The sequence below is a fragment of the Phyllobates terribilis genome, unplaced genomic scaffold, assembly GCF_046119375.1.
Source record: "Phyllobates terribilis strain yellow unplaced genomic scaffold, ASM4611937v1 Scaffold_5__5_contigs__length_657084704, whole genome shotgun sequence".
In the NCBI taxonomy this organism is placed as follows: domain Eukaryota; kingdom Metazoa; phylum Chordata; class Amphibia; order Anura; family Dendrobatidae; genus Phyllobates; species Phyllobates terribilis.
The window spans coordinates 582201470-582214804 of NW_027362765.1; the positions used below are offsets into that span (position 1 = coordinate 582201470).

The 13335-nt window shown below is 38.6% G+C and overlaps 1 protein-coding gene across 2 annotated transcripts in view; it reads right to left on the reverse strand.

The window, feature by feature from the left end:
- Window positions 1-7268: 7268 nt before the first annotated feature.
- The window catches only part of NRG3 (neuregulin 3), a 1270498-nt gene continuing 1264431 nt past the window's right edge, over window positions 7269-13335 (reverse strand). For both annotated transcript variants that reach the window (XM_073685971.1, XM_073685970.1), the window contains exon 9: window positions 7269-10873. In XM_073685971.1, coding sequence (XP_073542072.1) covers window positions 10363-10873 — 511 coding nt within the window. In that variant the 3' untranslated portion in view covers window positions 7269-10362. The remainder of the gene's footprint in view (window positions 10874-13335) is intronic.

The following is a 13335-nucleotide window of genomic DNA, read 5'->3' on the forward strand; positions in this document are numbered from 1 at the left end:
AGTGGTGAAAAATAAAAAATAAAGATTATACTTACCTTCCGATGGCCCACGGTCTCCTTCTCCAATGTGTCCGGTCTCCCCCGTGTCTCGCGGTGGTGCGAAGGACCTGCAATGACGTTATTGAATCATGTGACAGGTCACGTGACCGCTGACGTCAGCAGTCGCGTGACCTGTCACATGACTCAATGACGTCATGTCAGGTCCTCACACCACCGCGGGCCGCCCAACACACCGCATGCATCTCTGAGGAGGCCGGGGGACATCGTAAGGCAAGTATAATCTTTATTTTTTATTTTAAATTCTTTTTTTTTTACAGGTACCATGGTACCCAGGTCTGGATGAGAGCCTCCTCTTCTCCAGGCCTGGGTACCATCCGCACATTGAATCGCTTCATATCCGCGTGTGCACATGTAGTGATGTGGATATCAAGCATTTCAATGCAAGTCAATGGCGGCAATTACGCTACGTGTCCACAAAATTAATGAACATGCAGCGTATTTTTCCGCAATGATAATCCGCAGTGGAAATTTCCACAGCATGTGCACAGCACATGAGGATTATCATTGGAGACCATGGGGCACATAATACCAAGCATTTTTTAAGTTTTTTTACTGCAGAAATTCCATGGCAAAAACGCTTGAAAAACGCATAGTGGGCGTGCAATCTAAGGTCCTCTATCTAGGCAAGAGCTTTTATAGTGGCTCTGCAAATACTTCCTAAGTTACTGAACTAAACTATGTGATGTGACAGTTGCAAGGCTTTATTAGGTACCCCACATGGACATGCCTGAGGTCATATGAGCCCTCTCTGGCTTATGCAATCTTTGCCAATGTATAAAATGGCGCCAGACATTTTTTTTTTACCTGATTAGTGAGAATCAATTTGTAATTTGTTTGAATGTTGGCATGTGTATTTCATGACATTCAACTCAAAGCTGATTCATATTGAATTGGTTAGCTTATCTCTAACAATTTCAGATCATTGTATATTCAAAACATGCTATATGTTTATGACAGTGCCCTCCATAAGACTCCAAATCGGCAGTGGGTGGTTCAGTATTTCGTCCAGCACTCATCCATTAAAATCAAGAAACTTTATTTCATGAGTTTGCAACATGGGTCTTCCAATTGTAACATTTTTGTTACAGTTCATGTCTTAGAATCACAGTGGTAATTTAACCTTGACACTTACAATATCCTTGGGCGGAAATATAAAAGTTGTACCTAGTAACATAGAAACAGATCTAATATAACATTTTGAATGAAAGATACTTTATATGCCACTCGTTGCCATTCTAAATATGTCATACAAAATTTACCTGAGGGTGAATACATTAGGGAAAAATGCTGTTGTAGTGAGCCCAAGGCTTTCATACGTGAATGCCACATTATCGACGCTAGAGTGACAGACAGAAGGTACACAGAATATTCTGAAATGAGCAAAACAAATTGTAATCTCTAAAAACATTTCTTTCCTTCCAAGATAGAAAAATCTCCAAACTACCAAACCCTATAATATGATAATTATTTTCACCAGTTTAATTTGCCCCGTTAGAGCTTAAATTGCCCTGATATTGTTGAAGCACAGTTGAAATTTAGTAGTCAGAAGAGCACGAGCAGGATACAGCAGAGTAGTAGAGAGTGTCCTCGGGAGTAGTAGCTTAAAATAGTAGAAATAAATCCAGCACATAGCAAAGTGAAGAAATAAATCCAGGATATAGCAAAGTAGTAGATAATGTCCTAGGGAGTAGTAACTTGAAACAGTTGAAATAAATCCTGTAAGGAATAAGAACAGTCTGAGAAAGACAGTTCACAGAAAGTGGACACTAGAGCGAGACACAATAGTCAAGCAATGTCTTAGAGTTCCATGTCTTCTAAAGTAGGTCAAAACAGGAAACAAGTTGGCTAGCATAGGAATAATATGACCTTAGTAAACGGCAAGTTTAAGTGCAAAGGAGCAACCTCTAGTGTTATAGAAAAGAAATGAATTAATCTTTTCAAATTCAAATTTGCCTACCGCAATGAAATTTTGTATTTTAAATATGATTCACAACAAATAAATTTACCATAAATAACAAGTACTCTAGTTGCGTTGAAAAGATGTGTATAACAGTCTGAGGTCTCTCCCAGCACTGTATCCAACTATTTTCAAGCTTTATAACTCAAACACAGCCTTAGAAATGTCAAAGTAACTTCCACAGACACAGCTATGAGTAAATGAATGATATCTTCACTGCAATTTTGTCACACAAATTATTTGTACAGCTTAGTCAGAGGTTTGCTTTTTCTTTTTTGCCCAATTTTTTTACTTATCTGTGATCAGTGATATCTTTTCACTTAACAGATTCGATCCAAAATGGTTGATGAGCTGCATTTTCTGCCATGGCTTTTATACAGGCTATAATAAGTTACATTCATATTAGCCTTCTCTGGCTGATGCAACCTTCTGCATTGTGTAAAATAGTCGCATTCTCATTCAAATCAAATCACAATTTGTTTGAGTACAAAGGGGGAGGGAGGTGTCTAGTGAATTTCCAAAAATGTAACCCTAATTCAATTCACAATAAATCAATCCACTAATCTTTAGTAAAGAGTGAAACTGCATCACAATTTCTCAAGGTGTACCAAAACATCCAGTACTTGTCAATAGGCAGAAAGACAACAGAATCCTGACATTTCCTTAGTAGACATTGTTAAAAGGTACCTACCTTTATTGTTTCTTGATGAAAATCTAGATTCTCAAGTCCAGGATGCAGGTAATTTGGTTTCCACTAACAGCTACTATAAAAAGGCAGATAATCCAAGAGCACAAGACTAACAACTAAAGGTATGTGTAAATGTGGAAACATTGTTTGTGGGCTATGTTCTTATATTTGTGATATCAAAATGTATTTTTCTGTTCTCTCATAGCAATATTACACTTTTGTCTCATTTAATAATTATAGTACAGCACGTGTTATTTATTGCATGCTTTAAACTGTGCAAGGTCTAATATGTAAGGTGAGCTACAAGGTCTCTTGGAAAATCCATGATTGGACATCTGTTTGATAATAAAAAATCTCACCGCACAAAACCAATCAGCAGCTTCACAAAGTCACCATATCGTGGAGATGTTAGCGAATAGCAATTGATAGTGATTGAGAAATCATAAAAAACAGAAGCTGGAGGCCATTGAAGTCTAATATTATTAGATATGCTCATCAGGATCCACTAGTTGAATTGAACCTGTCATCAGGATTTGGCTCCTTTTATGTGTTAGTAATGCAGTGTCAGCCTTATATTAATACTAGCTATTGAACCAGTTCTACGCCCGGGTGGCGAGCATTTATATTGTTTTATGCTCTCCATCCTGGTTTGCGCTGCTGTCATCCTGCGCCCCCATCCTGTCATGTGCTACCGCCATCCTGCACCCTCATCTTGTCATGTGCTGCTGCCATCCTGTGCCCTCATCCTGTCATGTGCGGCTCCCATCCTGCGCCCCCATCTTGTCATGTGCAGCCCCATCTTGCACCCTCATCCTGTTTTGTGCGCCTCCATCCTGCACCTCCATATTGTCATGTTTTACCCCCATCCTGCTTCCTCATCCTGTCATGTGATGCCATCCTGTGCCCCCATCCTGTCATGTGCTACCGCCATCTTGCACCCTCATCTTGTCATGTGCTGCTGCCATCCTGCGCCCCGATCCTGTCATGTGCTGCTCCCATCCTGCACCCCCATATTGTCTTGTGCAGCCCCATCTTGCGCCCTCATCCTTTTTTGTGCGCCTCCATCCTGCACCTCCATCTTGTCATGTGTTACCCCCATCCTGCGCCCTCATCCTGTCATGTGATGCCATCCTGCGCCCCCATCCTGTCATGTGGTGTTAACATCCTGGTATGTGCTGACCCCATCCTGTCATGTGGTGCTCCCATCCTGCCCCCCCATCCTGTCACGTGGTGCTCCCATCCTGCACTCCCATCCTGTCATGTGGTGCTCCCATCCTGTGCCCCCATCCTGTCATGTGCTGCTCCCATCCCGCGCCCCCATTGTGGTATATGCTGACCCCATCCTGTCATGTGCTGCTCCCATCCTGCGCCCCCATCCTGTCTTGTGGTGCTCCCATCCTGCGCCCCCATCCTGTAAGGTGCTGCTCCCATCCTGCACCCCCATCCTGTCATGTGCTGCTCCCATCCTGCGTCCCCATTCTGTCACGTGGTTCTCCCATCCTGCACCCCCATCCTGTCAAGTGTGTCTTCAATAAAACGGTGCCGGAAGTGCGTTATGCGCATGCGCCAATTTCGACGGTGGAATCATCTCCCTGCCGCCGGCCCCTGGCCCGGAGAGACCCCACGGCAGTCCCGGATAGGTAAGTTGTTGTGCCGGAGATCGTGGTATCCATTCAGTGCTTACGCATACCATGATCTCCTGGGACACAATCCTCATCATCATTTAGGATGTGGATGCGTTCCTCTGTGGGGTCCAGACTGCACAGGCGCGTCGCGCTTGCACAGTCTATAAAGGCTTTAGACAGAGGTACACTCCCAGGATTATGTTATAGATTTTGAATCTTTTCATTACTATAACTAAGTGCTGTAGTAGTTAACATAAAAACACATCTTACACTCGGACTGGTCTGAGATGTTGGCTATCTTCTAGGAACAGTCTAGTCAGGTGTACTGTTCTCACACCCACACCCATGTTAATGACATCCTTTAGAGTGCAGGGATAGCATAAAGAAGAAGAGTATAGTTTAAAAGTTTCCTGTCAGCAGGATTCACCACCAAAATTACTTCTATGAGCATTTATTTCTTTCAAAGAAAAGTCCAGCAATACTTTTACCTAGACATTCCATTCCTTTGTTACTGAGAAATCAGCATTCCAATGGATATGCACATGAGGCTGGAGTGCTTTCAGCATGTGAAATCTCTTCCCAAGTCTCTGTCACTCTGGCTCTATTCCCTGCCCAGCACGACCGCCTCTTGTTTGACTGACAGCCCCTTTCTTGAGGTCACACTGCAAAGGTGCTCAGTCAAGTCTGAGAAGTCTGAGAAGGCAGCACTGGACAGAGAATTGAGCCAGAGTGACAGAGACTTGGGAAAAGCTTTGAAATGCCAAAAGCACGTCATCTTGTTTTTATATCCATATAAATGCTGATTCTATGGTAACAAAGTAATAGACTAGGTGAAGATAAAGTATTACAGGACTTGTCTTGGGAAAAATGGGTTAAATTTTGATGACAGATTTACTTAAATATGATGCTTTCATGGATTGATCTGCATTTTTACACTACTTCTGCAACACTTAGCTATAGTAAAGGTATGATTAAAAATGTTATTCGGGGGCTGATATGCACTTCTAAAACATTATATGGGTAAACCCTTCAGCTACAAAAATTAATTAATATATAACAAATGCATCTAACAATTGAATTAAATTGAGCAAAGAGCATAAATAAGTACAATAGATAACACGTTTTAGAAATAGTTTTTTTTATATTTTTCAACTATTTGTAGCAACTTTTATAAAGGTGAAACTTTGCCTTAAATATAATGTTGTTCTATAGCTAGATTGGTTCAGAGATGAAAACAGTTAAACTTAATTAATTTTATGGAGCTGAAAATGAATAGGATGCTTAAATTTGCTGATTGACTCTAATTTTCAAGATTTCAAGATGATTGTTTCTTATTTTTGACCTTTTACAGGGGACATGGGCATCAGAAGATTACTTCGCGTTGCACAGGTAAAGAATATGGTTGTTTAGTGTTTTTGGACTTTTACAGTTGACATGGGCTTTAATGTATTTTAGGCATAAAGGTGAGTAAAACTTTTTTTTAAATAAATGTGTAAAAGAGGATGTTGATTTTTATTTCAAATAAAGGATTTTATTCTTGCTGTGTATTTATTTCAAAACCTATTATGGGGTTAGTAATTGGGGCGTCTAATAGACTCCTCGCCATTACTAACCCCTGAGCTTGATGTCAGCTGACAATACAAAGCTAAGATCAACCCCATGCCTATTACACCACTTGCCACCGCCACAGGGCAAGTGGGAAGAGTGGGGCTAAACACCAGATTTGGCACATCTCTGGCTGCTTCATAGGCTATTAATATGATCCCACAAATGTCTGTTTAGCCTTTGCTGGTTTGAATTTATTGGGGGAACCTACGATGAGAGCTGCCTTCAGCAACCGATGCCTGGAATCAGCTCGAACTTTACCACTCTTCCCAGGTGTCAGTACGTGTCACACTGACATGCGGAGAGCACACGGATGCCATATGAGCCCATGGACATGAACAGCAAATGGATACACAGATGTCACATAGATGGAACCCGGTCATGGACCATGAATCTCACCAGTACTGTTTTTTCCCATACAGGAATCTCCAGGCCATGTGAAGGAGGCCTAAGGCTGAGCTCATAGGTTCCAGGCGACAGTAGTGGAATCTCCAAGTTTGTGATGTTCGGATTTCTTTGCTCCACAACCGCGATAAAGATCTTGTCCAATACTTCTTCATGGAGAGCAATCTTGTGGCATGCAGTAACATCAACAGTTTAATGGAAGCTCTGAAGATAATTCGTAATCTAGAGGAATGGAGGCTCTTCATTGATTCGTCCAAAACAAGCTTAAAAGCCATCTGGCTGCATAATGGCAATTCGCTACCTTCAATTCCAGTTGGTTATGCAGTCCACATTAAAAAAACCTATGACAACATGAAACAGCTGTTGAGGTGCCTGAACTATGACCAATATTTGTGCCCCTCTTTGGTGACTTAAAGGTGGCTGCCCTCTTACTTGTTCGTTAGGGTGGATACACAATGCACTGCTACTTTCTATGGGAGTGGAAAGTCATGCAAGAGAATATCACTACAATAAAAGAGACTGGCCTCTCTGACATTCACTTCAGCCAGGGAGTAAAAATGTCCTGCATACAAGCACTTGTTGACCTACATAAGATTTTGCTACCACCATCGCTTGCGCAGGAACGCGATATAGAACAGTGTTGATAATACAGGAACCGTCAACCACATGTAGCAGAGAAGGAGGGTGGCATCGAAAGAAGAGAGGAGGTGCCAAACCTAGACCAGTGACGCCCATGGGACTGGACCACCTCTTAGGTGAGTATAATAACAGGTCTTTTCTTTGTTTTGCAGGGCGGCTTGGAGACTTATATACAGCATTCCAAAATGCTGTAACACAGGGCTGAAAGGTGGTGGTCATAGGTTATATGGGAAAAACCTGGTGACAGCTTCCCTTTAATACAATTTTTATGCACTGAATAGTTATTAAAATTTTTATATTTTAATAATTGAATGTATTTTAATGTTTTTTTCTGATAAATAATAATAAATGTTGGTTATTATTACATTTACATTTAATAAGTAAATGATATCTCCATAACATCAAGATGATCATGTGTTATCAGATCATACAGTAGGATCGCATTTAGGGCAGATTAAATAAGTGTATCATATTTCTAAGGAAAGTTTAGCATTCATTGGAATTCACAGTAACTTTACATTTTCATTGTTGCTTCTCTCCCATCACTTGTAAAGAAACAGTAGCTACACTAAATGTTAAATAAAAAGGTTTAAGCCTGTATTGCTGCTGTGCTGTTTTCATGATGGATTCTTAATAGACTTTTTTTCTTGATTGAAATATCCAGAATGATTGCGTTAAACCAAATTTTAGTAATTTCTTTGACACTCCTTAAGTTTATTCATGGTCAGTCATCTCTTGTATTAAAGCAAGCATATATTCGCACACGTGAATTTTAGGTATTCAAAAAAAAAGATGCAATGAAAACAGGGTCAAGGCTATGCGAAAACTTGTAGCCATGCAACATTAAGATTAAAAATGTTATGCTGCCAGTCACAACTAATGATAGTAAATGTGATTACACAGAAATTTATTTTTTGGCTTCTGCGGACTGTCAGGTCACAGAGGCGGTAACTTACAGGGTAGTAATGCTACCACATTTACTATCATTAGTTCAGAAATATTTGCGTGACATTGAGATTTTTTGGGTTGAATGATCAATTTTTTGTCACTGTGTAACCCAAGCCTAACATAACATATAATCTGAACACATTGCACCATAATTGTAAAGATTACTAGAAAAATATGTTGACACATTGTTATGCGCTAATTTTCTCTTCGCAAAACTTCCTTCAACAACTTATAATGTTATATTGTCTTGCTTAAAGTAAACAAGTAGTCAAGGGATAATAAACTGAATAAAATTCTAAAGTGATTTAAATTTACATTTGCTTTTCTTAGCCATATTAAAAATGTATTATTTATGTCGGTCAGGTCATCCCATGGATATGGTAAGAATATTCAATGCTTATAATGCAATACTGATTAATAATCCAATTAATAGATAAAAAATCAATTTGCTGGAAATCTAATTTAAACTTAACATTCTCACTCGCAAAGCTGTCCACAAGCAACAGTTGACTATTAACGCCCTCATCTCTATCTACCACCCTTTCGAAGCGCTACTTTCTGCCCAACAATGAATATGCTCCATAATCTGAACCTTTAACTTCCATCTTCTTTCCTGTGCTGCATCAGTTCTCCAAGTTGCTATATACTGGATGATTAGTTTAATTCCACATTTTTTTGCATGGCCTAAAAACACAACTCTTATAATAGGCCTAAAAATTGGATTGGATAAATCACTTGTGTCTGTTTTTTAACAATATTTCTTAGAAACTAATTATTTTATTTATCAGTATTCCCAACACTCTTTGCCCCTTAATGTACAAAGTGTCTGACCACGGACAAACTCTGGATCATGACTGGCTCATGTAGTTGTAAGTACTATAGCTTGTACTATAAAAGATGGCTAGGTACAGTGCAAATCAAGTTCTTTCACCCCCTTTACCTCCCATATTACAAGCTCTTGTAAGCTGAACCTTCATTGTAATGTCTGATTTTGTTTGTATATGTATCTTCTGAAATGGAATATGATCCAGGCTGTCTAAAGAATATAATTATTAATAAGCATTACAAAATAGTGTTAAATGACTGGAAGGAGAAAAAAAAGTCCAAGACATCAGACATTAAAAGTAATCAGTTAGCGTTTTAGTTATGTCTGCATTTGTTTTCATCATGAAAAGGATTGCCTCATTTGACAACCCTTTTCCATATGCCCTAGTAGAGCATATGGACATCATATCGCCATGAACCATCCTCTATGAGACAGGAAAATAATCACTAACAAGTTTAATATCTGACACACTCATGTATGACATGGATGGCCATTCATTTGAAAGGCTGCATATAATACTACAATTTTCTTTAAAAAAAAAGCTTTCCATGATAAAATTGGCTCTCATTATCAGTTTTCTTTTATAAGACAACCCTTTTATATATATTAAACTGGCAAATACAGTAAAATATCTCCCCAGTATGATTATGATTACAGTAGATTTTTTTTCTATTCACAAAGAAGTTTCCAGCTGAGAAAGTGTCTCGTCCTTCCTTCCTCTGTGAGAAATTACACAAAAACCATTTTCCAATACATTGAGGATTCTTCAATCATAATCTGAGCCCTTAGTAACGTCATTGAATATTTCCTTGAATCTTTATACCAATTCATCAGAAGCTTTAGACCTTATAATTGCTTTTAACATTGAACAAAATGTTAAGTGAATAACAAATGAAACTTTCATTTGTAAAAATAAAAAAACTTAAGCCTGTATTGCTGTTGTGCTATGTTCATAAGTGATACGTAATATACTTTTATTTGATTGACAGATCCAGGACGATTGTGTTAAACAAGATTTCAGTCATCTCTTTGTCTCTCCCAAATTCTAGTCATGGTCAGGCATCTCTTGTGTTAAATAGGCAAGCATGTATTTTGGCACATGTGAATGTTAAGTGTCCAGAAATGAGAAGCATTGAAAATAACACAACAGGAAAACCGAACACACAATGTAACTGTAATTCTTTCATTGGGATAGTTGTCATGTAACAAAATACAATTATGGTTTCCGAATGGTGATGCTTTTGGCCCTTTTGGTGGATAGATCATGTTGACCCCCAATGGTAAATTCTAAACACTTTGCACCTGGAAGAAGTTTTAAAGCATTTTGAATGAAACACCAACCAGCATTCAAAGGAGCTAGAAATCAAACATAGTATATAATTTAACACATCAATGTATCCATTGTATGCTTTGCCACTCCGCAAACTTTTCTTTCCCTTAAAAAAATATTTTGTTTAGAAAACATTATGATATGAGGGCGATAGACTATTTGGTTTCTTCTATGTAGATGCTCTTAAATTAATGCATATAAATAATTTATTTCCTTTCATCTTATTTTTCGCACATATTCTGTTACGCTAAGCATCCGACAGAGTAGTCCAAAGCCAAAATCACACATGGAGCATTGAGTCCCTATGCGTTTCATTTCTTAAGACAAATTGTGCCTCTGGGTCAGTTTTTGCTTTTGGGCTCAGGGGCAGGAAAGCTGTATTTTCACTGGCACTTTCCTCCATCTCTAGACAAGTGATTTCCATGTCCTCTGACCTTCTTCTTGCATCGGTCAGAATTTGTATCTGCTCTTGTACAGTTTCAAGCAAAATTTTGACTTCTTTTTGCTCTGCTATAAGACAGTTGCTAGGCGTAATGTTCACCTTCACAAGTTCACTTGAATATGAGTTTTTGCACAGTTTGACACCTGCCATTTCAGTAACATTCTGCATTTGCAGACAGGCATCATCTAGCCCCACTGAGGGTATGATAGGAATAGAGCTGGCCCTAGATGATGAAAACCTGACACGGTCCTTTTTATCCATGTTGTTAAAATAGGATTGTGTTTCTTTTGAGCGCAGTTGCATATTCATTGAACTATTCTGTAGTTCAGTCAAATCAGTGGAGGGGCACCTAAAGAGACAAAAGAGAGACATGATTTAGTTTAAACACGTGTAGAACAGTATCACAGGATTACAGTATGGAGAAGGAACATTGTGAAGGCACATTATGGGGAGGGTGCAAGGGAAGGGTACAGTTTGGAGAGGGATCAATGTGGGGGGTTACAGTATGAGGAGATAGTATGATGAGGGGTAGCATAAGGGAACTATGAAGATGAGGACAATGTTGAGGAGGCAGTATGGCAGCACGGTGGCTCAGTGGTTAGCAGTGCAGGCTTGCAGCACTGGGGTCCTGGGTTCAAATCCCAAAAGGACAACATCTGCAAGGAGTTTGTATGTTCTCCCCGTGTTTGCATGTGTTTCCTCCGGGTTCTCCGGTTTCCTCCCACACTCCAAGGACATACTGGTTGGAAATGTAGATTGTGAGCCCCAATGGGGACAGTGCCACTAATGTCTGTAAAGCACTGTGGAATTAATGGTGCTACATAAGAGAGTAAAATAAATAAATAAACATTAAAAACTCAATATTTCCAAAGTAAAATAAAAATCTGCTGTGTCTTCCAGAGTTTTATAAAAGCATTACTGTAACTTATTTACAGAAAATACCAAGAACTAGTAATAAAAGGGTAGAAATGTTATCCTAGTGGCAGTAGCAAGCAGACAAAATGAAGGGTAGTATGTGGATGAAGACCAAATTGTATGGTAGGTTGGATGGAGATGTTGGTTTAATCAATAATGAGCATATAGTTGTAACAATACATAATTGCCAGTTTTTCTATGGCCGCTCAGTTTTCAACAATTTATTTATATAGTCCTATTATATAATTTGTCAGTATTGCACCATCTCTTATCTCTGCTGATTGCAACATCCTCATCAAACAGAATTGTCCACAGTAACCACTATTCTTTTGTTTATTAATTTTTTAGTTTTTTCCACATGCAGCTCTGAGATTCTTCATTTCTCTCAATGTTGAAGGGAGGGGGATCTTTTCACAGCACAATACAGATGGCTGTAGATGGCTGTAATATATATTGTATCAACATTTTTTCACTTGCTAGGGTTATATTTTTGGCACTTGTGGCAAATGAAAAAAAAAGTAAGAAAACTACCACAACCTGATTGCTTATATGTTCAGTTTCTCCAAGCATATTTTGCATTTACAAAATTATAGGTTAGTGCTGAGATTTTAGCAGGTGTGTAAAAAATGCTGCAAAATAAGAATGCATTCAAAAATACGAATGTTAATAGTTTATTATTTATTATTTATCAATTAACAAAATGAAAAGTGAATGCAAGGTTGATTCTAGCTTTTATGCTGCCTGGGGCAAAAAATTAAATGTGCCCTTCCCTGTCTTACTGTCCCCATCTTCATACTGCCTCCTCAACACTGTCCTCATCTTCATAGTCCCCTTATGCTACCCCTCATCATACTATTTCTTCATACTGTAACCTCCCACATTGATCCCTCTCCATACTATGCCTTTCCATTGCACACTCCCCATAGTGTGCCTTCACAATGCCCCTTCTCCATACTGTACTGCTGTGATACTGTTCTACAAACTCGCTTGTCAGTTTATCAATCCGTTAGGAGTACTATTGAGAACATGTTGAACTCTACTCTTAGGAGGTGAAAAAATGTTGCCCCCTGAAAGGGTCTAAATATAAAATATTAAAAATAGAGTTAGATTTGAATTTACATTCCGCATGGAATTAACTGCCCGGTAGTTGGGGCAGTCAATAAAATAGGTGCAATTTTTTTTTAAAAAATTTAATTTTTTTGTTTTTAATTCTCTCCGACATTTGGAACACCGTCTGTGGCAAGTTTAAATTAAATCTATATTTGATGTGATTACCCTTCAAAACAGTGTTTATTATTTTAGGTTCAGTGGCACAAAGTTTTTGAAAGAACTTATCAGAAAGATTATTTCAAACATCGTCAAGAACAGATCCTCTAAGGCTTGCAATATCCCTCTATCTCTTCATGTAAATCCAGACAAATTTGATGATGTTGCAATCAGGGATATGTGGGAACTAAATCATCATTTAAAAAAAACGTGTTCTACTTTACACTGAAAATAGTTTTAAGACCCTTCATGACTATTTTGTGTTTTCATTTTTTCTCTCCCCTTCTTCCTAGAACCATCACTCTTTTATTTTTCTGTCAACATAGACATATAAGGGCTTGTTCTTTGCCGGACAAGTTGTAATTTTTAATGACACCATTCATTTACCACATGATGCACTGGAAAATGGGAAAAACATTCCAAGTGGGGAGAAATTGTGAAAAAAACACAATTCTGACTTTTTTTGGGGAGATATGGTAAAAATCTTGCAATACAATTCTACTAATCAGTACGATTATGCGATACCAAACATGTCCAGTTTGTTATTATTTTAGAGGTGAAAACATTTTTTTGGAGGGGTTGTGGCACCATTTTTCGAGACCCAGAACATTTTCATTTTTCGGTTGATGG